Source organism: Myodes glareolus, chromosome 8, assembly GCF_982192425.1.
Source record: "Myodes glareolus chromosome 8, mMyoGla1.1, whole genome shotgun sequence".
Classification (NCBI taxonomy): domain Eukaryota; kingdom Metazoa; phylum Chordata; class Mammalia; order Rodentia; family Cricetidae; genus Myodes; species Myodes glareolus.
Window position 1 is genome coordinate 70,943,998 of NC_142033.1, and position 26,647 is coordinate 70,970,644.

Consider the following 26,647-nt stretch of genomic DNA (forward strand, 5'->3'; position numbering starts at 1 on the left):
GTGTCTGAAGGCTGCAAGGTACCAACAGCTGCTAACAGTAAGCCCTTGAATAGAATGGTTCAGAAGTTTCAAGAAGAGAATCAACAACAAAAAGGGTTGCAGCCTGCCTTGGCCATTCTGAGATGAGATTACACAGCTGGAGGAGTGTTGACCGTGTATGAATTGTGAGTCACAGAAAATTGTATCCCAAGGAGAGCTGAAGTTTAGCAAGGAGGGAAGCGGAGTGATGAGCGTCACTGCCCTGGAGTTCTCAGTCACACTGGGTAAGCACGAGAGCGGGCCTAGGCAGGGCCGCGTGCGGCAAACACAGGGGATGTGCACCCTCATGGTCCACGTGGAGAATGGATGTGCAAGAGCTGGGTTGACAGGTGACCACAGATGGACACGTTCATATAGTGACAAACACAAGAAATCTTAAGACATTGAAAGTGGAGGCTGGACGGGGTTGCTCTTTTTGGTGATAAATCTAGACCTAGGCACTGGGCAGGGGCCTCAGCAGGTGGAATGCTTGCTTAGCACACACAAAGACCTAGTTTGGTCCCTAGCCACATAAACTGAGTGTAGGGACACAACCTGGGATCCTGGAACTTGGGAGATAGAGGCAGGATGATCAGAAGTTCAGGTCATCCTTGGCTACACTGAATTCAAGGCTGGCCTGAGCTACGTGAGATCTTGTCTCAACAACAACAAAAATTCTGACTTCAGAAATGTCTCTGATGGAAAACTTCAGCGAGTGCCCATCTATGGTGTCATAATAAACAGCCCAATGCAAGAAAGCTAAAAACACAAGCAGGCCGTGCAGAGGGGCCATTCTGAAGCATGGAGCTGTGGGAGTGCCTGGGAATCTGCTGCTCCTCTGATCGTGGGAGAAATGGAAATGGGACTCAGATACCACCAGCACACACCCTGATGGCAGAAGGTACGGCACGTTACCTGGTCCTCCAGACACTCACTAACTAATAAGGAATAAAAATCTGACAGAAACCAAAGATGGGCACCTGCTCAGCCTAGCAGAAAGTGTACCACCCACCAGAAGGCAGCATCTTGCAGCAGGACAGGTCACCTGAGCCTCCATACCCATCAGTAATGCCTAACGACCCACCAAGGCCCACATGCACAGTGTGTTACCAGATACATGGAGTCACAGTAGCAGCATGGCTTCTCACAATGATTGACAGCGGATGGGCTAGGGTGGCTTCTCAGTGTATTGATAGGAGATAGGCAATGTCTACCTAGAATGCCATTTGTATAAGATAAAAATGTTGGGGGCTGGAGAGATGGCTCAGAGGTTAAGAGCACTGACTGCTCTTCTAGAAGTCCTAAGTTCAATTCCCAGCAACCACATTATGGCTCACAGCCATCTATAATGAGATCTGGTGCCCTTTTCTGGCATACAGGCATACATGGAGGCTTAATGTTGTATACATAATAAATAAATCTTTTAAAAAATGTTGGCATATGTATGCAGTGTGTAAGTATGCACATGTATATATTTACACATGTGAGCAAATAATGTGGAAGTTGCATGACTACGTGTGTGTGTGTGTGTGTGTGTGTGTGTGTGTGTGTGTGTGTGTAAGTAGAGGCCCAAAGTTAAAACTCCATGTGTTTTCTCAATCATTCTCAACTTTGGGTCTCTGACTGAACCTGGAATTCAGCAATTCTGCTGTATCTGGCTAGCCAGCTCTCCCGTACGGAAGCCTTCGAGGTGCCAGAATGACAGGAGGGCCGCTAGACCCACCTGCGTTTGTGTGAGTTCCAGGGTCTGAACTCTACTTGTCATCTTTGTTCTACAAGACTCCTGACTGTTTTAAAACAGTTTAGCCAGGCTGCCTCAAGTTCCTGGAAATCATTCTGCCTCTGCTTCCCACGAGCTGGTGTCAACAAGGGACCCACCACACTCAGGTCCTAAACGTTTAACTCCCTGGAGACAGTCGCAGAACTGCATCCTGGTCTAGCGGGGCAGACCCCAAGGTCCTGACTGGCAGGCTGGCCCGGGGATGTCAGTCCTCTCGGTTCCCATGGTCACAGTCTTCCAGTCAGCAGGGGAGGCACTAGGGCTGATGCTCTAGAAGCTGCCAACACCAGGGGCTCTGCAAAGAAACAGGATTCTCTGACCCCCCCCCCCCCCACCACAGCCAACCCCAGACCTGTGGATTCCTTGGAGGCAGAAAAGAGAAGGATGTGATAGACTATGATTGGATTCTGGGTGGGGAGGCCCCGTCGAAGCTTCTCCCCACAGGGCCGAGGCAGGACAGATCTGCCACCCCAGAAACTCAGTCCTGGAAACACCAAGAGCTGCCCCAAACAATGGGGGACATCTATAAATGCCAACATGGCACCACCATATGCTCCCCATCCCTGAGCCCCTTGGTCCAGCAGCAAGATGTTGGTCCCAACCAGTCCAGGGCAGAAATCTCATGTGACAGACCTCACAGCCTTGGAAAATAATATAGATTATTAAAAATATAACAGTAGAGATTTAAAACAATTTACCCAACTGGTTGGAATAGGTCCCAACAAGATGACAAGTGGGAACAGTCCTGTCCCCACCATGGCCTTCACCCCAAGGTACAGGGCTTGTCTCAGGAGCGATGCTGCAGGAGGAGGTGGGGAGGGGAGGCTGCAGGGTCCCAGCAGCAGAGCCCGTCAGTGGTACAGCAGTTGCATCCCTCTGCAGTACAGAGCTAGTTCAGAGCACTCTGCTAGTACAAGCTGTTATCTGGGATGGCTAGTACAGCTGGCACTCCAGGCCTGGGGGACTGTTCCCAGTCTCCACCGGCCAGCTGTAGCTGTGTTGTTTGTTGTATTGTTAGCACAGACTGAGGCTACCTGGAGATAGGTCCCTTGGAACCCCCATGGCCTAGCAGAACTTGTTCAGGCCAAAAGAAGAAGGGTCGGTCGTGGGTACCAATGAGGCAAGAGGCCCTGATGGCAGAGAGGAGGCTGCTACACAGCTTTCACACATTGGAATGAGCTGATACGTTATGGAACCAGAACCTCTGACCGCTCATTCCAACACACAAAACCCACCACAGCCTCCACTGCAGCAGGAGGCCAAGATTCAGCGTCAATCACTGACAACCAGAGTACACAGACAGGCCAGGGCCCCCAGCCACAAAGGCCATTATCCACAAAAGGGGATGGCCTGCCGGGCCACATCAGACAATCCAGCTGGCTAGGTGCCCAGCCAGCCCCAACCTGAGCTACAGCTTCAGGGCCCTTTCTTCCGCTGCTCCAACTCTGGCAATCGTTCCTCCCGAGTCTGCGCATGCCGGACCCCCACACGATGTGCTGTCTCTGTAGCTGCGATGTCAATCTGGGCATAGCGGGAGGAGCTGGCCCCTGAAAGCAACCCACAGTGAGTGGACCAAGCAGGGATAGCTCCCAGCCCAGCTGCCCCTGGCCTAATCTACAGGTGCCTCTGGTGATAGGGCGGGTGGGCACTCTGATCCATCTCCACTCCCACTCACCCCAGTAATCATGTCAGGAGACCTGGGTGGCAGTTTGGAAAGGTCATCTGCAGGTTAGAAGGATCCCTAGCCAGGGCTGACGTGCCTGGGGCTCAGGCCCAAAGCTAAGGTCACACCTCACCTCTGAGGCTTCCCTGTGGGAGCTCACCTCGCACACTCCCACTGGCCCCTGGGAACTCCAGGCCCAAGTAGTGCAGCTGCAGTCGGGAGGAGGGGCTGACGGGGATGTTCACATACGTGGGCATCTCACCGCGTGGTCGTTCCGACCTTGGGCTGTCAGCAGCCGTGGGCCCTGGAGATCCTGTGGAGAGAGGGTCTCTGAATCCCTGGGAGCTGTACAGCCACCCTCACTAGGCCACTCACCAAAGAGCTTCCCCTCCCTTCATGGCCCAGGCCCCTCCTTCCACCTTCTGCCTCACCATGGAGACTCTCCTCAGTTCTCCTGTTTCTCGTTTCCCCAGGGCTATGATCCTAGGACTCACACGCTACCCACTCCCTGGTCTAGGCACTCACTCCCACAGGCCCCACAAGGCCTGTTCTCTGTCCCGTCAAGCCTCCTTTTCCATCCTCTCAGGCACCCTCGAGTGCAATGTCTCATCTCCTGCCTCTCCAGGGCCAGCGTATCTCTGCTGTCTCTGTCTGACCCTCTTCTCTGTCCTGGCTCTTCCACCTGCTACAGGCTGCTGCTGGTGTAATCTTCCTTAGCATGGGTAATTCCCACCAGGACCCCTCTGCTCATCACAGACAACACCTCCATCTGTGTTCCCAGCAAAGCAGGCACTCCCTCCCTCCAGGACACCTCAACAGCTGGAATTTTCTTCTAAGAATCCATCCTTCCCCCTTGTTCCACATCCTAGCAGTTGAACGCCAGTGTGTGCAAAGCCAACGGTGTTAGCTGCCAAGGAACAAGGGACCCTCCATGCCCAGCAGGTAGGGTTCATGGTAGACTCACCCCAGCCCCTTCTGTGCAGGCCCAGGGACCCTACACCCAGTTGGCAAGGTCTAGACCTTTCTTCAGAGGCACCATCATAATTCTGTCCCTATGGGGTGGGAACAATCACATAGAATGGGACACAAAGTACCATTTCAGCGTGACAGTCCTCTATTCCAAATGCCAGCAGACTAGACACAGACAGGCTGGTGAAGTCCTTGTCCCATAGAATATGCCAAGCCCCACAGAATCCAGTTCAAGGACGGGTGTCAGTTGGGGGTGTTGAGAGCCCCACAGGTAAGCTTGTTTCTGCACCCCATATGCAGAGAGAGAGGGGCCTGCCTCTGCCTGTGTGCCTCAGGATCCCAACCACTCAGCCACATCCCGGATACAGCTCCATCTGAAAGTGTCAGTCAGCATCTCTCCCCTTCTCCACTTCTCCTGCCGCCAACACAGCTAGTATAGAACGTGACAATTCTCTCTTCACGAAGAGACCAAGGCAGAGAGACCCCAAGTGCCCAAGTCACCCATCCATCAGTCAGTACCTCCAGATGAGACCCCAGGATTGTGGGGCATCCACCTCTGACTAGTCACTGAAGCAAGTGAGCAGTTCTGTCCCCATCCCCGAGACGTGGGACCCCACGGCAGACCCTTACTACACAGGACATGTCCTTGCAGGTCTTAAGACCCTTGTACTGTCAAAGCTATGGTGAGGTCCAGCAGCTGCTCAGGGCCAAGTGGGACGCCCATCTGCTGGCCTCAAATCAGGGAGCTGGCTTTGCTTGCTCCCAGAACATCCTGTCTTAGCCCTTGGCAAGCCAACGCAGGCTCAGGGCTTTCAATCCCCAGAAAATCTCTGATCTGAAGCAAAGGATTTCTGAGATTCTGACGCATTTGTAGCACAGAAAATCCATCATAGCAGAAGAAAACCTCCCCAAGGAGGCTTAACCAGCAGGGTGGAGGGAGAGCTATTGCCAGCCTGTACTGCCTGGCCAGGCAGGTAGGCAGAGTCCACACAGGCCTTCCCAGGGTTGGGTTAGCAGTCTGGAGATGGGGCATGGCTAAGGGAAGGTGGAGAGGGGACAGGTGAGTCAGGGCTGGGGTCTGGGGTCTGGAGACTAGAGATGCCAGACCTCAGCACTGAGCCTTTGAAGGCCAAAGAGGGAGAGCTGGGGCTGGGCTCTGTGCCTTAGTGGGCTTGAACATGTTCCCTGAGTCTGGATACTCTGTTTGGGGTTGGAGTCATCGTTTCTGAGATTATTTGGACAGTTGACGAGGGACAGGGAAAAGCTAGAGAAACCTGAAGTCTAAATTCTGGAACATAGGTGAAAAGTTCCAAACCAAATGACTCTGGCCAAAGTCAAAGGCCAGAGGGGTGCTGTTGAAATTCCATGAGGTGCCTCATCTCCAGCTAAACTCACCATCCTCCCAAGGGGACATGACCCAAGGGGTCAGGAAGGTATGGGTTCACTATGTCCCATGTCCTTCCTGGTGCTCTAATTCAGTTTTAGCTTTGGCAGCATTGTTTTGAGACTCAAATACCTAACAAAACAGACATCAGGACATTATTGCCTGACTTTCCCTCCTGCAGCTGCTGGCTGATTACCACCCGACTATAGCCGGGTCCATGGCAAACTCACACGTCCCTCATCAGCGTCAGGGTCCTACTTCCTATGCCACACCACCCTTGCCCTCAGGGCTAGAGGGCCATGTCCTCAAGTAGTACCTTCTCCATTTCTGCCTCTTTGGTGCTGGGGTAGGGTATCCACTACATCAAAGTAAAATACAGGCATCCCTGGTGATATGGTAGTAGAGGGAGATGCCAAAACAGTGAGGGTCACCCCTGCTATGCCATGATATCAGGGAGGACCCTGGACCTTAGGCTCCACATGGACCCAGTATCCAGGCTGAGCATCCCTGACAGAAAATCCCAGCAACAGATGGGATTGTGTGCTAACCCTGTCTGCCTGTGGCCCCACCCACTGCTTTCTCCTTGGGTCTTATTGGACTCTATCTTACCTACAGAACTTGGCCCTCCAAAGCACCACTCACCTCTAAAAAAAAAAGACTCAGGGATCTATAGTACCCACGTATGAGGAGACAAGAAAATAAGTATCCCTGGCCACCAGCCACCTGGCTCAAGGTCAGGCACATGGGGCCTATAGCCTCTCCTATGTTATGAGCCTGTAAGGACAAACAAGTCCAGGAGTGTTAAGAGGAAATATTAAGTGACACACAAAATGAAACTAAAAATCATGAAGCAATGTGTGCAGTGGTGATAAGAGTTTGAGCTGAATGAACAAGTGTGACGTAACTATATGATAAGCAGACATGCGTGCTAATCTAGAAATAAGAAAGTAAAGTAGTCACAGAACAGTATAAAAACTTGAGGCTCACGGCCAGAAGACATTCTCAAAATGACTTGCTAGACATGCTATCAGAGCGGTCATAGAGATCCAACGAACCAGCAACTTCACAGCTGAGACCGTCCAAGAGCCAGAGAACTAGCTCTTGCCTGCGGATCAAGACTTGCTGATCCAGAGGTCTACGTCGAGAGTCACAGACCATTATCAGGTCGTATACACCAATGCCTCAGTAAGATAGGATAGAAGACCTTGCCTAGGACATAGGAACCCTTGCTGAATGTGCGATGTGATTGAATGTGTGATGTGATTGACTAAGGATTGTTATAGGTTTGATGTTTACTTATATCTGCCAAAGGAATAATTAAAGATTTAAATGATTGTTATAGTTTTGATGTTTGCCTATACCTGCTATAGTAACAATTGAAGATTTGACTATTGGCAGAATAAACTTGTTCCTAGAACAAACACTGTGGTCATCCTGAGTATTTACTTGCAGACCTCTAAGTAAGGGCAGAACGCCCGCTCAGGAATAAGGCTCGCGACATCCTAGCCCTCCCAGGTTGGGTCAGCACCCTCTAGCCTTCATTCGCTGACAGCCAGGCTTCTTCCAAGATGTTTCCCCTGTTTGCTGAGTACTCCGACATTCCCATCCTCCCACAAACCTGTCCTGAGGAGCGGGAACCCCCTGCAGTCAATGCTTCCTTGTCGATTCGCTATCTGGGACACACTTAGGGATGGGGCCAACCCCCTCAAACTTGACTCCGGAGCTACAGACTGTGGTCCAGCTGTCTGCTGGCCACTCCTAGACAAGCCACTCAGTCATGCCCTAGAACCACGCACCTCCCTTAGCCCACCAGCTCACCCTGCTCACCTGTTCTAGGTTCCCCAAATGCCACTGTCACCCCACTGCCCATATCCTTCCCATCCAACAGGGCTGTCCCTTAACTCTAACCCTTTATCCCTGCACTGTGAGTGCTGGGTCTCAAAGCCAGGTGCCTACCTGGATATGTCACAGTGAGTCCCGTGGGTGATGAAGCCATGACCTAGACCAAAGACAGCAGGAGTTAGTGTATGCATTGCACTCATCCTTTGCCCTGCCCCCTGGACCCCAAGAAACGGAATGGTAACTCCAAAAATGACATAGGTCTGAAGATCTAGACAACCTACAGCCTGGAGGACACAGCTTTATCCTCCAGACTCTTTTGTCCTTAGACCCCATAGCCCTGACCACCCAAACAGTGGTTTGACATGACAGTCCAGGAGATGCTGAGGTCAGGGGTGTTCTGAGAAAGTTTACAAACAAGGGTCTCCAGTCTACTCCCTTCTAGCTTGAAGTTCAGCTAGACTCCAATGGTCCCCAGATTGCTCCTCATCCATCCATGCTCATGGCTCAGCTAGACCCCACCGCCCATGACCTGAATGAATAGCCCATGAATGCTGAGCAACAAGGCTACATGGCCCATTGTGACCACAGTGCTACTCTCTGGCTCTGGCATGTTGTCCCATACCTTACAGAGCCCTCCTGGGAGCCCACCAGTGAGACAAACGGCCACCCAACCCCAGAATGAGTCCTGGACCTATGCTTCAGGTGGAGCTGGACCAGAGAGTAGATGGAATGTGAGCAGAAACAGCTTAGGGTAGCTGCATGGGCAGGTGGAGAAGGATGAAGGCCACAGTCAGGCACATTTGTTATCTCATGCACAGACCTCCCCACTCCAGCTGGAAAAAAGTGGAGGCTGAACCTGCCCAGGATTCCAAACATCCCCAGCACCTGTTGTAACAGGGCTGGTCCTGAGCAAGAAACAGAGTTCTTCAACTTCAGAGTCCCAGCGACTCTGAAGGAGCGACGTGGTAGTGGGGCCTCATGGGGGCAGGGGCAGAAAAGGGAACATGACATCCAGCACTGTTCAGGTCAGCCTTGAGAGTGACAGTCACATGCCCAGGGTACAGGCAGGGACACCCTGAGTAGACCATGCAGGTCTGACCGCATCAGCATTTGTAGCAGAGCCCTGAGCAGCCTTGGGGACTCAGCAGTTATAAAACAGCCCCCAAAACAAGAGTTGGACACCCTAGAGTCAACCATATGCAGGTCTCTGAGGGTGTACTTCGTCACTAAGCAAGAGGTCACAGCCTCAACAGCCTCCACAAAGGGCATCTGCTCAGGAATGGGCATGGCTACAGGATCAACATGAGACCCTGGGCAAGCGTGGACCACATGGGACAATAAAGCACACGATCAGCTTAGGCCCTTGTGTGGGCTGTGTGTGGGGCCCCTGACCTGAGGTGAAGCCCCCATCCTATTAACTACCCCATCTCTTGAAGAGGAGTCATGGCTGTGGACCCTGGTTCCACATCGGGTCCTAATCACTGACAACTTTGCAAACTGCTGGGGCTTCTAGTGTCTTGAGGGGACTGGCACAGGAGAAGAGCCTGGGATGGCCGTCCCCCCGAGACTTTCCACCTGATGTCCCCCTTCTCTCCGTGTGTCACGGTGCTCTCTTCCTGAGGGGAGGGCTTCTTACTCACAGGCCAACCCTCACCCACCCAGGTTCAGGACGCAGGCCAGTTCGCCTCAGGTAGAGGGTGAACATCCGAGGCTTCAACAGCATGGATTCAACCTTACCAGACCTGCCCACCTGGGCATCTTTCTGCCTGCTGCAGGGAGGACCCACAGGAGCAGAGAGAGCTAAGTAAGAGAACAAGGGCGTGGGGGCAGAGCAGTGCCTACCCCTCTGGCCGGCCATCTCACTGACTCCCTGGCCCTGGGAGCTTTCTCGGTCCTTCTGCAGGAAGAATGCGTGTCTCCCCTAATGAACACGCATCTGCTGGGTGCTCACATAGGATCTCATCAGACCCCGGGGCCAGCCCATGAGGTGAGGACGGTTACCCATCAATGAGGAAGGAAACTGAGGCTCACAGAGGTACACTGACTTTCAGGGTCACCCAGTCAGTGGGTAGTGATTGTGGCCAAGCCCCCAGAGCCTGCTCTTCCCTACACTGAAGCTTGGGGGAGCCAGGCTCCCCAATTTCCAGCATGGCTGCCAGCAAGGATGAAAACAGGCAGGCAGGGAGGCGCTGCTGCCTAGAGCTCTCTCTAGCAGAGAGGGAATGAGATGGGTGGGGCTGGGTTAGGGGTTGGGTGAGTCTGAGCTCAGAGCAGACCTCGCATGGCATGGGGAAATGAAAATGCAGTACTGTACATGGGCAGCCCTGGGCCTGAGGCTGAATGACCACGGCTCACCTCAGTGTGGTTTCCACAAGCCACACATGATACACACACTATAAGCTTCCCACCACCCCCATTCGCGTGCGCGCGCACACACACACATACACAACTTGTCGTCGTCCCCCCCCCCCCCAGGGCTATCCAAACCCACTCATCTCTTTCCCATGTCCACGACACCCAGACCTCAGGCTGAGGGCCAGGCCCCTGGAGTTTCCTCAGTCCTAGACCTAGAAGGAAGGTTGGTCAAATGGAACAAGGCAAGACAGTAAGAAAAGACAACTTTATTTCCAGTCTGAGAATGTATTACAAATAGATTTTAAAAACGCAATACGGCAACATGGATTGGCCGACGGTGCCAGGTACAGATGGAGGCATTTACAAGTGAGTTGGCCTGCCAGGTCAGGGCTGCAGGTGCCAATGGAGGGACTCATAAAAGGTGGGCACAGCCACACCGACCTTCTGACACGGGGAAGCAGAGCCCCTCTGTTCTGCGCAAGGGAACACACAGCCTGGGGTGGGAGACACCCAAACACAGAAGCAGGGTGAACTGCAGGTAGGGTCAGAGCCCTCCAAAATGCCAGGGGAGCCCTGATTTCTTCCACCTGGTCCTGGCCACCAGCTTCCTGGTCCCAGCAAGAAGGCACAGGGGAATACTGCTGGGAGATTCTGCAAGAGACCCTCCAGCAAACTGATCTCGGGCACCTAGGGAACACTCAACCTCTTGGTGGTGCTGCACGCTCTGGCAGCCCACTTCTCAGAGCCCTCCGGGAGCCCGGGAGCGGGCTCAAGTGCAGAGGGGGTCAAAGTCACAGACCCCTCAGTCATGGAGCCTCCTGAGCGTCAGTTTCCTCCCCATGGGATGGGACACCGACCCCACCTGTGGGTGCTGCAAGATGACAAGCAAAGCAGATCATACATAGACCGTGCCCAGTCTGTGGGCTGCGGACGCAGAGCTGCTGGCTCACAGAATTAGGAAGTCTAGAGCAGTTGCAGCAGATTTGATTTGGGGTAGGAAGTATGTTTGTAATACTGCAGAAATAACCAACAATGACAGAGGGTTGGTTATCCAGGAAGAGATAGTGGACCAGGCCAAGCCTCGTTGTCACTGAGAACTGACCTCAGTCATGGAGATCTTTTGCCCCCGGCAGTGAAATACATGCCAGAAGCCCACGGGCATAGCACCCCCATGTGTGATCCACAAGGTAAGAAGATGGCAGGAGAAGTTGGATCAGTGGCTCTCCTGACCCCAACCTGCCCAGCCTTTGTCACTGGCACTCACAGCGCCCACCTAGGGGAGGACAGCCCTGTGGTTGTCATCCTGCCCCTGAGGCCCTTGCTACAGGTCTGGCAGCTTCTTAAAACAGCACAGAGCATCCCCTCTGCAAAGAGGCTAGGGCCCCTCCTCTCCTGTCTGGAGGGGCCATATCCAGCCCTTGGCAGCAGTGGCCAGCCTGCTATCTCAGGGAGGGGGCTTTACCTTGAGTCCGCCACAGACTGAACATGACAAAAAGAAAGCCGGAGGCGGCCCTGCATGGGGGTTGCCTGCTTCCCAGGACTCGCCAGGGGACGGACTGGGCCGCGTGGCTTCACTGCCTGGGCCTTCTGTTGCCTGTCCCCGTCGTCGAGCTCCCAGGCAACTGGAGGGACACCCCATCGGTGGCTGACCACCCAAGTCCGTGGCCGAACCGTGGTCAGAGCTGCCTTGAGAGGCTGGGCTTGGGTCTCTGGGGGCCTGGCGCAGGCTTCGAGGTGTGTCATAGTGGTGTCTTAACGAGGTGGGCACCTGGTATTCGGCCACCCCAGGTGGGCAGGCACACAGTTTGGGCTCAGGTGCACTGGCTCCAGAAGGCAGGCTAAGTAGAGAACCAAACTCCTCTCCAGCCCGCCACACGTCCAGGCTGCTGCCAGCATAGGAGGAGAAGCTGCCAGAGTAGGAGGAGTGGCTTCCCGTGGCGATGCCACTGTCAGAGGAACTCTGGCGGCCAACCTCCTGCAACTGCCGAGGCCGCAGTGGCTTGAGGGGTGGCCTGGAGGCTCCCAGCATGGCTTCTCCTGGACCCTGGGCAGCCACCAGCCCTGGCCCTTCCTGTGATGTACTGGCTGAGGATGAGGACTGTTCTGGCCACGCAGTGAGCCGGCTGCTGGCACTGACGTCTGAGTGGCTGGCCTCGGAAGAAGAACTGGATAGGCTTCGATCATCCCCTGAGACAAAGCAGAAAGTGAGGCTGCTGGGGGGGTCCAAGCAGGGGGTGTGATCAATGAGTATGCTATGACAGTCCGCTTCTCCCCAGCCCCAAACCTGGGCGCTGGAGCAGCAGGTCAGGGTCCAACCCCTGGCCTACTCTCAGTGGCAGCCTTTTGAGAGCCCCTATGCTTCCCTCCCCGCTCCCCAGGCACTTCCTCGGTCCCGGTCTGAGTCTCTCTACCTGGACTCCACCCTCACCTATACAGTCCCTCACCCCAGGCAGGCACCTGCCTCCAGCCCCTCCATGCTGTGTATCTGTGACCCAGATCTTGAGCTCCCTCCTCCTCTCCTGGTCCAACTCTTCTGACTACTACCCTGGCAACTTCTAGCCCAGCCGAGACCTGGGGCAACCTATCCTCCTTCAGCATTCTGGGTGTGCTCACACCAGGCTGCCCCACCCAGTCCGTCCCTTCCTCTGACTCCATCACTGCGACCTCCCCACGTGGGACTGTGAGCTTCTAAGGACAAGAGCCTGCCTGGGATCAAATCTTGTCCACCACCCATCCATCCCATCCTGCCAGGGCTCTGCCTTGCCTTACTGTGTGCATGGAAAAAACTCACACCATCTCTGCTTCTCCTCTCAGCTTGCCTGGCTTAGCTTGCAGGGCTCCCTGAGCAGATTACCAGTGAACCCCGCAAGGAGATAAGATAGCTTATTGCAACCTTGAGAGTCCCTGCTTCTTGAGGGAGGGACTGGGAGGGGAGAGGGCCACTGTCCTGCTGTGGACCTCTAGGGATGGCAAGAGGCACCAGACAGTATTTCTCTGACCAAGGAAGACCTGGTAAAGCCCACCTGCCAAGGCTTCCTTGCCAGGCTTCCAGGTTCGACCACCAATGTTACCATTGACAGTAGCTACAGAGGACCATCTGCTCCTGGGAAGCCAGCTCAGGTGGCTCCTGAGCATTTTGCCAGAAAACAAACAAGCTAAATTGTAGAAGCCTTGGGCCTTGCCCAGGCCACACAGCTAGTGGGTGGGAAGGGATTCAAAGTCAAGTCACACTTCCCATCACAGTTGCGGTTGGCGTTTGGTAAGTTTATAGGATAGTGAGTGGATGAGGGGAGAACACATGAATGAGTAAGAGAAAGAAGAAAGGAAGAGTAGGAAGGGGAGCAATGAGTGGCTAAATGGGTGGTGACAAAGGAATGAATGAGGAGAAGGAAAGATGACTGGATGGATGGATGGATGGATGGATGGATGGATCGATGGATGGGTGGGTGGATGGGTGGATGGGTGGATGGGTGGGTGGATGGATGGATGGGTGGTGGATGGATGGGTGGATAGGTGGGTGGATGGGTGGATGGATGGGTAGATGGATGGATGGATGGGTGGGTGGGTGGTGGATGGATGGATGGATGGGTGGGTGGATGGGTGGGTGGATGGATGGATGGATGGATAGGTGAATGGGTGGATGGATGGGTGAATGGGTGGGTGGATGATGGGTGGGTGGATGGGTGGGTGGATGATAGGTGGGTGGATGGGTGGGTGGATGATGGGTGGGTGGTGGGTGGGTGGGTGGGTGGGTAGGTAAAGAATGAATGAACAAGAGGGAGAAGGATGCCTGAGATGCATGGCAGCTACCTGCACCGGGCAGAAGGGCCGTGAGTGTGTACACAAGGAGACTCCATGCAGATAGACTGCTGTCCGACCTGAAGCGGAGTGGGGAGGTAAGTACTTAGAGGTCCCTGCAGCCCAGATAGAACCCACCACTGACTCTACCTCCACTGCCTGGCTGGCCAGAGTGTGAAAGCAGGCTAAGCCGCTTCTCCAGCTGCAGGGCTTCCAGTGCTTCCTGGGCAACACGCTCCTCTGAGGTTGAGGGCCCCCCAGGGCTCGGGTCTGTGCAGAGAAAAGGATCAGTAAGGCGACAACCACCCCTGCACCCCCCTGCACCCCACCCCTTCACCACCCCTACACCCCACCCTTTCACACCACTAGGACACCTGGCGAGCCTAGAACCTTCACAGCCAAGGCATCCTGAGCTAGCCTCTAGGAGGCCCAGCCCTGCCCTGCACCTTGGCCTGGTTGCTGGGCATCAAACACAGGCTACTCAGACCCTTTAGATGCCCAGCTGAGGTCTCTCTCTGTGAACAAGCCCCCATCTGTCCAGTCCGTGTTCTTGTCCCTGTGGACATGCCCCTGAACTTCTCAACCTCAGTCTCTGGCCCTGAAGTTGGTCCCCTATCTGTCCAGCATATGTGCCTGTCTGTGTATAACCCCCAGCTCAGGTCCTTGTCCCCTAAGAATAGGCACACAACTGCCCAGCCTGGGTCCCTGTCCTTGTGACAATCCCCACCCTCCCCGGGTATGAGCTTCTCCTTGCTGATGATGGTACCTTCTCAGGACCATACCTTCCCTCATCTAGAGAGGTCTGCCCAGCCCTAGCTCACCACGCCCACTTCTCAGAGCTCCATTTCGGTCTGAATAAAATGCCTCCCTGTACCTGTTACTGCCCGCAGGAACCAGGTTGGGTGGGATCTTTTCCTGGCCCCTCACCGTCTTCCACCTCTGAGCCATACCATTATAGGTGACAGAGTAGGAAGGTTGCCACCCTGTTCTCCCCAGGCACTCTCCTCTCCTGTCTTTGCTGGGGTGCTCATGCAAGGCCCTCCTTGCCTATATCCACACTGCCTATCTGAAGCCCTTGACAATGTCAACATTTGGCTGAGAGGTAGCCAGGCTAGAAGCAGTGGGGACCTGCTCCTCTGACCCCGCGCATGTTCCCTGCACATCCACTGCCATGTAGAAAATCTATCCTGTAAGGAAGGCCTCTGGCCACGCCTCTGGCCACCCCATTCTAGCTCACAGTACCCTCCCTCCTTCCTTCAGAAATACCTTGGAGCACAGTAAGCCCCATAGCGCCCAGAGGGGGGTTTCTATGATTGACACCTTGTTGCCTGGGGTTTCCCCAGCTATGAATGCCAAGCCTCCAGCAAGTGTCCCCCAATTAGAAAGGGTCACAAAAGCACCATGAATGCTATCCTCAGAGCAGGAGTTCCCAGAATCCTCTATCTTCCCCTTCCCTCCTGCCCGCTTTGGGTTCAGGTCTTCATGTGGAGGACTGAGGCCTCAGTGGATCTGACCCCAGTGAGAGCCCACACAATAGCATACCTGCAACCTAGAGTGTGGGGCACTGCTCAAACGTGTGCATTCTCGGAGCCCCTCAGGGCTGTGGGACTTTGATGGCATACCATCCACAGGGTCCTTGTCCTCCCATAAGCTCTCCCCACATGGGTCAATGCTGTAGGACTCCACAATTGCCCTAGCTGGATGCTGACTCTGATCCACACAGTTGGCATGCCGGGGCGACCCAAGGCCCCATATACCTGAGCAGGACACCTAGGATACAATGCTTGCAGACCCAAGCCCTGGCAGTGGCATTGTTTGAGCATACCCAGATGACCTGATTAAGACAGCTGTGGAACAGGTCAGGGTACCCCACCAGCCCAGCCCTATCTGGGGACAGCCCACTCCCTGCCTGGGTTGGGGTACAACTCATTTCCAAGAGGAGCCTTCTATGTCATCCTCTGCCCAGTGTGGTGTCCAGTACTCCCTTCACCCAGAATCATTTAAAACAAGCAGGAGAGTGGATGCCCCTAAAGCCCAAGTCCTGTTTCTGGGCACACCAACAGCGGCATATACACCAGTGTCGGTCAGGGGGGTGCATATGCTCCAAGGAACCTCTAGAAGTGTGTGTCTCTGGGGAAAAAACACAGTCCCGCCACACCCTGACACCCAGGTGGCCCACTGGCATTTTCCCCTCCACACTGTACATCTGCAACTGCAAGGCAGAGAAACACCAGCAGGGGGCACTGCAGGAGGGCTCGGACCACAGGGAAGGCTCCGGGCTCTCCTGCAGCTCTCTTGCTGGCTACTGGGGTGCAGGGGGCAGCAGATTAGGAGGGCCTGGTGCCCATGAGTTTGGCTCAGCATTTGAAAATGTGTTCTCCACCCTCGCAAGATGAGTCCAAGGTGCCCTCAGCCACTTTGGGGATGAGAGGTTAAATAAGAGGCATGCTTAAGTGGAGCCCACCCTAAATACATCTTGAAACCCCACACATACAAGATAATCTCACAGAGTGACTCCGAGCCAAATGCCAGGCTCAGACACCATGGTCCTGACCCCTAGCATCAGAGAAATATCAACTGTCCCCAGTCAGTGGCCTGGAGCCAGGCTGTCTCTGCTCCATCTCCAGGGTCCTGGGCCACTTGCTGTTCAGCCTCAGCAACTGTGACTTGCCTGGGTCAACCAGAGGGCTACAAGCCCTGGTGTCCCAGTGGTCCATGTCCGTGTAGGAGGGGCAACTGCAGGAGAGGTTGACCCCCTTAGGAGCCCCAGGCTGTACAGAGACTAGAGCGCTACTGTCCTAGGCCAGTGGGCTCTAGGGTTCTCAGCTGTGGATGGGAGAGGGCAGGCCATATCACTAGATTGATGAAGCAGATTACCAGTCCCCAGACCACCAAGGGCACCTCCCCTGCCACATTCCCACACACACCTGGGAGAACTGGCCGAAGCCCAAACGGGCCTTTGGTCGGGGAGATGCCTCGGACAATGCAGTCAAACAGAAAGCTGATCTGCTCTCCCTCAGCTGAGGACAAGAAGAAGACTCCAGCCCCTGCAGAAGAAGGACAGAGAGACACAGGGGTCAGCCAGACCCAGCAGGGGTTGGAGAGACACCCAGAGTCGGTCTGGGGTTGGGATGCAAGAAAGATTGGGAAGCAATCTCCAGCCCAAATCCAAGCGACTTTATACTGTCACGAAGCCACACCCCTAGGGCCCCAGACCCCACGTGCCTCTTCTGTTGCCTAGGAAGCCCATAAATGTGTCCCAAGGGTACTGAGTGGAGTGCTGTCTCTTTAGCAATGCCTAGGAACTGACAGGGAAATCTGTGTCAAAATGCCAGCTGGGTGTCCTTCCCAGACAGTATCGCGTGGCCTGGGAACAGCAGGCCCACAGCTCATGAGGGCAACCTATCCTGACTGTTCTGTCCAAGACTACTCTCCTGAAAGGATGTTCAGCAACCCGCTGCACGCACCTCCTGTGGGGAGACACGCAGGCCAGGCCACCCTCTGCCCTCCAGGCTCCCTCCAAGCTTCCGGACGCTCTTCCCCAGCCTGTGCTAACGACAAGGGAGGCACTTCTGGGAAGTTTCCTTGGGTCTCTCAGTATGGCCAAGGCTGACTCAGACCCTCACCCAGGACTGTGTCAAGTCACCTGTAGATGTTTGTCCCACTGTGGCGCCCACACCACAAGTGATCAGCTGTCACTCTGACCAGTACAGTGTCCCCCCACACACTAAGACTGAGCTCTCCTTTGCTTGGAGGTCAAAGGGTAAAGACAAAGCCCTGAGGTAGCACCTGTGTCCCAGGGCTGACTCTGTCCCTCCTGCCCACTCGACAGAAGGAAGGAATGGTGTACAATCAGTGCAGGGTCACTTGGGCAGAGGAACCACATAGGTGCTGAGAGCCTCTGTGCCCAGAGGAGCCCAGAGCAGTGAGTCAGCAGGGAGGGCACCCCGAGGCCATCTGCCATCAGGCACCAGGCCGGCCCTCCTGCTGGGCCGTGCCTCCACCAAGGGTGAATGAAATCCCTCCCTGGCCGAGTGAATGAAAGAGCAGCCAGGATGGCTGCACCCACTTGCTGAGCCAAGGCCATGGGACTGGACACTCGGTATGTCACCACTCAAGAATCTCTCTCTGCTCCAGACCTCTGCCCGTTGCCCAAAGAAAGGCAGGCAGGGTCCATGCAGAATTCTCAGGGACAGAAGGCAGGGACAGCTCTAGGACTGGCGAAAGAGGTAAGATCTGAGAAGTCCCCTTGCTAAAATTTCTGCCTCTAGGTCACACTTCTTTGCTAAACATGAAGCGGTGGATTCCAGGGACTCAACCAGTACCAAGACACGTGGACATGGCCGCCCCAGTGCACACAGGCAATGACAGCACCTGTGATTGCTGCTGCACCCCTGCATGGCCACCCCAGTGCACACAGGCAATGACAGCACCTGTGATTGCTGCTGCACCCCTGCATGGCCGCCCCAGTGCACACAGGCAATGACAGCACCTGTGATTGCTGCTGCACCCGTGTATGGCCGCCCCAGTGCACACAGACAACGACAGCATCTGTGATTGCTGCTGCACCCCTGCATGGCCGCCCCAGTGCACACAGACAACGACAGCATCTGTGATTGCTGAAGCTTCGTATTGTCTTAAACCACGTGGTATAGCAATGCCATTCTTGTTTTAGAGATAGGGGAACAGGATCCATAGCAAGTAAGAATGTCTATGATCCCAGGCAAGAGGCCGCTGGGACACTGCCTAGCACCATAGAACTGGCTCTACACTGGGAAGTTGTAGACCAAAAGAAAAAGTGGGACATGGAGCAGGAGTGGACAGCTACCCTGAAGCCCGCCCAGGAGGCCAACTCCAGAGGCTTACTGGCTCCGAAAGGCCCTGGTGGATCTGGTAGATGGACTCTGCAAGCCAAGAACTCTGCTGGGCCTTGGTTAAGCAAAGTATGCTCATGAGGCTGGCTCCCATCTGCTGGCCAGCTCACACAAAGCATCCCGTGCTTGCTCCCTGTCCCCATCTACCACCCCACCCACTGTAGGGCTCAGTCAGTCTGGCCCCAGCTCTCATGGAAGGCCAGGCCTCTAATCCTGAGCTTACAGGCAGCTGGCAGAAACCGCAGGACAATCAGTCCCCCGACTATAAAAAACCACATTACCGAAGGGAGTGGAGCCGGCCCTGCATTCCACCACGGCGGCGTCTGCGGAGTATCATGCTGCTCAGGAGATACGATCAGCCAGACAAGGCCCAGGAGCCCAGCAGCTACCAACCTGGGCCCCAAATGCCCATGTGGCATCCCTTCTAGCCACCCCATCTATAGCTCTAAAGGGCACCTATCTTCAAGGGACCATTAACCTGGGATCTCAGAGTTCAGGGATGAGGCTTCCCTGGGATGCATTTCTATCTCTGACCCTGTCTCCTCTGTCCGCCCTACCTGTCAAAGGATCTCAGAGTCACCCAGGGCTCCTTAAACATGCCTGCCCTACCTAGCATGCCTCCACATGGGAGACGCCCATCCATACTCCTTAGACTGTAACAAGTCTTATCCTTTAAGATAGCACCTTTTATTAAGTCATGCCAAACCCTGACCCTTACCCCTCTCTAAGGAAGCCGGATGTTCATCCTGAGATGTTTTTACATCTGATTCAGACCTCGTTATGCTTACTCTGCCTCACATCCCTTTACATGTTTGCTGCACTAGACCCCAGACCAAACACCGTGTGGCAGTGGCCCTGATGACCTCCCAGGATCTGCTGCCCGAGGAGCCTCCCTTAGGTAAGAGCGAAAAGATGCCTCCAGGAACGTCTGTGTTGCTTATTGGCTTGTATGTTCTAAGAAAGGCTGGAGCCCAGGTTCTCTGTCCAGTTGACTCCCCACCCAGGAGTCTAGGTTACCTTCTCTCACTGCCCCAGGGCCAGTCTGAGCCTCCTCTAAATAGTATAAAGTAACCAAGGTAACACTCTGTTCTTCCAGTTCTGGGACGAGGCCCCTGAGGGAGCCGGGCACCACCCATTTGTGCCCTCTTGGAACCATCACCATGTAGAAAAGTCCAGCTATTCTGCTAGAAAAGGGGGTCCCAAGAGGAACTGTGGCCTCCATACCAAGCACAGGACCTGCCACCATCTGTCTTTCACTGTTTGAGTGACCCATTCTGTCTCGTGGGACAGAGGTGAGCCATCTCACTGAGCCCTGCTCTGAATTCTGACCCAGAACTAAACAGCAGAACAGACACTACACTTGGGGTATTTACTACATGTCAATGGGTAATACAAGGACCCGAAGATGAAGAACCAAGAGCTCCTGCGTAGTGATATCTTATTTGTATTTTAATAAATAAAGCTTGCCTGAAGATCAGGGAGTAAAACAGCCCCACTGGTCAGCCTTACAGACCAGGCAGTGGTAACACACACCTTTAGTCCCAGTAGCCACACTAATTTGCCATAGAAACCAGGTGGTGCAAGCCTTTAATCCCAATGATGCTCGCCTTTAATCCCAGCCCTAGAGAGGACTATAAGATGGGAGGAGACAGCTCTCAGATACAGTCTCATTCTGAGATTCCTGGAGGCAGGATCACCATTTCAGACTGAGGTAGAAGTAAGGGCCAGTGGCTTGCTGTTTTGCTTTTCTGACTTTCAGATTGAACCCCAATTTCTGTCTCTGCTTTTTGTTTATTAATTGCGCTACATTCTTGGGGTGTACCAACTTTTGCTCTAGTGGAGAATGTCCTTGACATCACTATGACAATGACCTCTAGATACACACACACACACACACACACACACACACACACACACACACACACACTTCAAAATGTCCCAGGCTTGGCCCAGCGGGGACCAGCATCTTCCTGAGCAGAGTGAGGGCCATCAGCTAAAGACCCTGTCACTTGTCACTGGGCACCCTTGGCAGCACCCTCATCCACCCATGGAACAGTCTACAGGCCCGGATGAGGTCACTCCTCCATGACTCCCGTTCCTCTGCCTGCTTTGGGCCTTGGGGGATACTGCTCACCTATGCAGCCTACACCAGGATCCTGACAGGCCCTCACTCTTTTGTTTCTTGAAGACCAAGCTGAGGTCCTGGTCCTCAGGAGGAGAGTGAGCAGCCAGGCTCAGGCTGGGCATGGGGTGGGGTCACTTCCAGACCTCAGGAAGGGAGACCCCGAAATCCAAGTTCAGGTACGCCGTAGGTGCATAGGGCCACCTCAAGAGGGAGTTACATGGTGGGGGTTGACACGGGCTTTCCTGTCCAGATGAGGAAGTCAGGGCACTGAGCTCCATCCCATGTGTTCTGAAGAATGACAGCCAGTTACACACCATCACTGGCATCCCCAAGGAGTGATGTTTCTGTCTAGGAACCTAATTCTCCTATGCAGCAGCCTGGGCTGAGACACGAAGTCTCCTTGTACCCCAGGAGGTCACATGGCCTGTCTCAAAGGTCAGAGGACACCGTGCCTCTCCTCTCTAACAGCTTGCGGCAAATTAGTCCCCAGAGGACGCAGCTGGTAGCTGCTGACAGCTGGCAGTGTCTGGATTACCTAGCAGCTGGTCCTACTCCCTGGCTCCCAGCTTGGTGCCCACTCTGCCCAAGAAGGCCTTTTGTTCCTCAAGAGGAAGAAGGGCTGGCACGTGGCGGATGCAGGCCTAGGGTAAGCAGCCAGCCCCACCCTTCCCCAGGAACAGCTGCACAGACAAACATGAACTGGGTCATTTCTACAACTGCCTCCACATGGTCTTGAGTACCCACGGCAGCCCATGCCTCAGTCTCCTCTTCCTCAAAACTGAGAGAGGGTGGAAACCCATGGGTGGGGCCCCATGAGCTAGGGAACATCTGAGCACCTAGATGTGTCCCTCCCAGTGTCCTGTAGGGCAGCTCTCAGGAAGACCACCATGGCCAGCTTGGACCTTATGTGACAGAAGATACCACACTGATGGGGCCTGGACTCACTCTGTATGCCGATGTCACTATATGATAAAGGGAAAGAGTCCACTCAAACCCAGGTCAGCAGAACCATAGAGACATGACCACGGGTCTGAAGAATCGTGACTGTCAGCCCCAGGGGCCTGACACAATACCAGTCACTGAATGCAGGATCTTCTCTGGAGGCCATAGAAAAATCCCTATAAATGGCCACATCTCTTGAATGTCACTCCACCACTGAGTCCAAGGGCCTTTGTTCCAGAGGGATACCTGTCTGGGATGCCTGCATCACTACCCTGCTGCCCATGAAGAAAGCATTACAAAGGCACTGGGCTCCGCAGAGCCAAGGGTCCTCATCCCAGCCCTGATCCTGATGTTCCCACGTAAGCATGAGGTCCTGCCTCTCCAACAGTTGCCATGCAGATGACACTCCTGGAAACTATCAGCCACCCCACTGCAGCCACCCCGCTGCAGTCACCCTGCTGCAACCATCCCGCTGCAGCCACCCCACTACAGCAACCCTGCAGCAGCCACCCCGTTGCAGACACCCCACTGCAGCCACCCCGCAGCAGCCACCCCCACCACAGTCACTCTGTTGCAGCCACCCTGCAACTAACATTTCCTGTTCTCATCTGGAGAGAAATCAGAATCTTCTAGGCCCCTCTAGCCCTTCCAGACTGTACCGTGGGTTCTCTGGGTGTCATTCCCAAGTGCCTAGCAAACGCACTGCTCTAGTGGCCAGCCTGGGGCAGCTCTCCAGTATCTGTGTCCGTTTCTCTTGCCTTTTCCCAGGACTCTATGTCTCTGTGAGAACCCATGAGGTTATATTTCGCTTCTGTGTGTCAGAATCATACACAGTTATTTGCTTCAAACCTGTGTTTGCCAAATACCACCAAAGGGGGCTAACAACCTGTCTGTAGTGGCCATGATTGTAGCAGAGGGATGCTGGGGCCAGAAATGATGCCAAGAAGGGGGAACAGTCCCGAGATGTACTTCCTGGGGACTCTAGGTGATTCCACAGAGGGAGGGCCAGGATAGGCACAGTATGTGAGAGAGGGCCACCAAGATGATCTGACCCAGACTAGGGGACAACCTGGCATCTTCCTGCTGCTCAGACAAAAGTCTTAGCATTAAGAATGTATCATCGACTGAATTCTTAGCGTTAGAGGATCTTGTCATCCTGGGGACAGGGATGGAGATGGTCCTAAAAAGCCCTGCAGTTGGCAGGAGCGGGGACTTCCCATGTTAGTTTCCTCCTCCAGAAACTTCTGTCTGTCCTTAAAGTCAGCCTCACCTGCCCTCCCCCACAGGCCTTCCCTTCCTAGTCCCTCCCCCCTCCTGGGGTGCCTTTATGCTGGCTGTCACCGAGCCTGCTGCAGAGCAGTGGTCCCAGCACCTCTCTTCCCTACCAGGCCCCTGACACTCGGCCAAACCAACAAGTTTGCGTAGGTGAAAAGTAACCTGGGGTACAGGGTCACCTCTAATCTCTCTGGGGGAGCAGGCTAGGGAAGAGCCGCAGGGCATGGTTCTAGAGGGGGCAGGAACCAGGCTGGGATCTGGCCTCAGGGGGGAAAGAGAAGGCTGATGCTTCCAAGGCCTTCTGATAAATCCTTTAGCCATTTGTACTCCAAGTTAGACGTGACTAAGTCATAGGCACCATGACTCAATTTTCATAACCATCGTGGCTAAATGGTGACTCCCAAAAGACCTGTCCACATATGTAATATGGAAAAGGTCTTTGCAGGTGGACTAGGTTAGAATGTGAACACAATACTCTTCTGGCTGATGCAAGTGACCCTATAGCCAGTTTCAATGAGGGGGGGGGGAGAGACAGAGAGCGAGAGAGAGAGAGAGAGAGAGAGAGAGAGCGCACAGGCTGGGACACCAGTAATGCAATTAGTAAGGAAATCAGAAATAACCCCCCAGAGGCCCCAGAGGAAGGATCTTACATTGGGGACCGCTGACCTCAAACTATGAAGGAGTCGATTTCTGTTGTCCTAACAACACCATCCTGGTCTATGGTAGACTGCAGATACCTGCTGCTCCATGAGCCACACTGGGCTGGAGCTCCTTCCTGAGGTTTGCCCACAGGCAGAGCAAATGCATGGCCTCCAGTCACCTCTTCTGCCCACCTGCCTTGTGTTCCATATTGTGTCAGGGAGTCACAGCTTGGCTGCAGCAGTTTCTATGACCGGTTACAGCAGAGCCAAGCTTGTTCCTATTGGAGAACAGAGCTCCAGGGCACCTGGCAGGGACAAAGGGGTGGGCTCTCCTAGTCAGTCCCTCCACACTGACCTTCCCAGAGAGAGGGAGGCATCAGCCCCACATCCCTGTGGCTACACCCAATCAGGCCATGCTGAGCCTGATGATACTGTACAGGAGCTGAGTCCGAACTCCTACACCTCACACCCTCCTCCTGACCCCAGCATAGGTCAGGGTTACGCCCCTGACAAGGGGAGGGTGGGTGAACAGGTTGCAGGAGTCTCCCCTGCCTGACCTAGGAATTCCACTACTCAAGGTCCAGGCCTCTAGACAACAGGGGCTCCCTGGTCCTACTGCAGCACCTACCCATGGTCACCACACAGTATTTTCCAGCAGCCAGGGACCTATGGGCCAAGTAGGCTTTGGTCTGGAGGGAGAGAATTCCCAACAGTGCCAGTGCCAGGGTTCTGAAGCAGGACCCAGACTAGCCGGCTCCAGGCACACTGGTTCCAGGCAAATTCCTGCCGTTGACAAGCTAATTCAGGACCTTGCTCAGAAGCCTCCGGTCAGCCCTGAATAGTTTACCGCAGACGCAGGGAAAACACAACAGCCCAGGTCAGACACTTGCTTTCTCGGCAGCACTAGCACTCAGTGCCCAGGACGATGACAAGCAGAAAGGAGAGCACTGGCACCAAGAGACCAAGTCGGAAACTCAGAGGGCCCAGAGGAGAAACATACAGCAGGCCCTAATCCACTGGAGCCTAGATAAAGGCAACAGGCCTCCATGGAAACGGATTCTCTGGCCCAGCCCATCTGAGAGACCTGTCCAGCCTGGAGGGCATGTTGGCCAGCACCACATCTAACCTGTACCTGGGAATCCCACAGACCGAAGCAAGGATTCCCCACTCCTCAATCGGTGTGACTCCAGGAGCTCCCAAATTGAGAGGCCCCCTGAGGGAGAGGCCACTGTGTGACTGACTGGCTGTAGTTCCCAGCTATCAAACGACAGAGGGGACCAACCAGCCATTCCACCACCCCAACCACAGGCCATCCTGGAATCTCCCTGCTCTTGACACCTGCCAAGGAAGAAGACTGAACACCACAGCTGGCTTGGGAAATGGCTGTGTTTGCCACTGTGCTGTGATGTCATGCTGCCACTGCGCTGTGAGGTCATGCTGCCACTGCGCTGTGAGGTCATGCTGCCTCTTTGTCCTGGGAGGAATGTTGCCTTGCTTCATGGCCTCATGTATCCCTTGGCTCGGCACCTCTGCACATCAGGCTTTAGCTCCTCAAAGGTCCCCATGGAACTGCCTCCCACTCAGAGGCCCACTGTCTGCTCCTAGTATCCAACAGAGACTGTGGGGCATGGTGTCCAACTCAGGTCTTTGCAAAACATGGGGTCCAGGCAGTCAGTGACCAGCACAACCCAATCAGGCCATGCTGAGCCTGACGATGCTATACAGGGGCTGAGCCCAAACTCCTACATCTCATACCCTCCTCACACCCCAGCATAGGTCAGGGTTACACCCCTGAAAGGGGAGGGTGGGTAGACAGGTTACAGGAGTCTCCCCTGCCTGACCTATGAATTCCACTACTCAAGGTCTGGGCTTCTAGACAACAGGGGCTCCGTCGCCTTAATCCAGCAACTAACCATAGTCCCATCAGCCCCAGGAGGCCGGGTTGCCAGGAGGATGAGCACCTTGGGCAGTCAGCATACATGAGTAGTGCAGATGGCCTCTCAAGAGGGGAGAAGGGCTCTGTTCCCTCAGGGACTGCTGGTCCACACTCCACCACCATGTACACAGTCCCCTTAGAGAGCAGTGGAGCAGAAGGTCACTGGGACACAAACACCACCCCCCAGTGAGCTCCCATCCTGGCTACCAGACACCAGCCCATTATGGCTGTCCCAGCCTCTGCACTCACTTCACCCTGATCACACAAGTATGGCATGAGTCTGGAGACTCAGGGGAAGGACCTTCGTACCTCTGGGGGGGCCAGACCCACCCTCCCCACACGTGGCCATCTCACTGCTGACATCCAGGCAGCTCTGAGCAGCTCAGCAGTCTAAGCAGCTGGTGTGTCTAGAGGAATTTTGTGTCAGTAAATGGACTCCGACTAGAGTATCCATGGGACGTCACTCATGCCCCCCCCCTTTTTTTTAGTATTTTTGTCATTTAACTTGAACAGAAGGAACTCTGACACTGTGACCTCATACACAAGCCATACAGTGACACTAGGCTGTTATCTGGAGTTTCCCAGGATCCATCAGGCTCCCTCCCATTCCCAGAAACAGTTAGGGTCTAGCCGAGTGCCATTCCCAGCTTGAGTGGCTGCAGCCCTGTTGCTTGGGGACACAGCCCACAGTCTCCTGTCAGGTCCCCAAGCCAACATGTGTAGGCCAGTCAGCTCAAGTGTCCCCAGGATGCCCCACGCACAGCATACTTACAGTACCCACACCTGGTCCCGCCTTCGAAGATGAATCCATTTGGCACAGCCCCGTAGCGACGGAGATCAGACAGCTTCCACTGCCCCATGACGGCTGGAGGGATGTCTCTGGCCAGGACGAGGATGTCATTGCAGAGGTGGAGAGTGGCTGGACCACTCTCCAGCTTGGTGCCAGGAGCTACCGTCACATGGAACCTATGCACTGAGGGCAAGACAGTGGGCAAAGGGCATTACCAGGGGTTGGCTGAGATGGGAGGAGGAGTATCCCAGGGTC

At 54.6% G+C, this 26,647-nt stretch overlaps 1 protein-coding gene across 3 annotated transcripts in view; it reads right to left on the reverse strand.

Annotated features, from left to right (window-relative positions):
* Positions 1 to 2,370: 2,370 nt before the first annotated feature.
* Positions 2,371 to 26,647, reverse strand: part of Dok7 (docking protein 7) — a 34,120-nt gene continuing 9,843 nt past the window's right edge. Inside the window, exons 4-10 of one of the 3 annotated variants that reach the window (XM_085691986.2) lie at positions 26,375 to 26,575; positions 16,737 to 16,856; positions 13,960 to 14,079; positions 11,474 to 12,198; positions 7,771 to 7,813; positions 3,595 to 3,774; positions 2,371 to 3,345 (exon numbers count right to left, since the gene is read on the reverse strand). In XM_085691986.2, the coding sequence (XP_085548112.2) occupies positions 3,215 to 3,345; positions 3,595 to 3,774; positions 7,771 to 7,813; positions 11,474 to 12,198; positions 13,960 to 14,079; positions 16,737 to 16,856; positions 26,375 to 26,575 (1,520 nt within the window). In that variant the 3' untranslated portion in view covers positions 2,371 to 3,214. Of the gene's footprint in view, positions 3,346 to 3,594; positions 3,775 to 7,770; positions 7,814 to 10,261; positions 12,199 to 13,959; positions 14,080 to 16,736; positions 16,857 to 26,374; positions 26,576 to 26,647 lie in introns of those variants that run through there. The other 2 variants (XM_085691984.2, XM_085691985.2) reach the window with 2 other exon arrangements.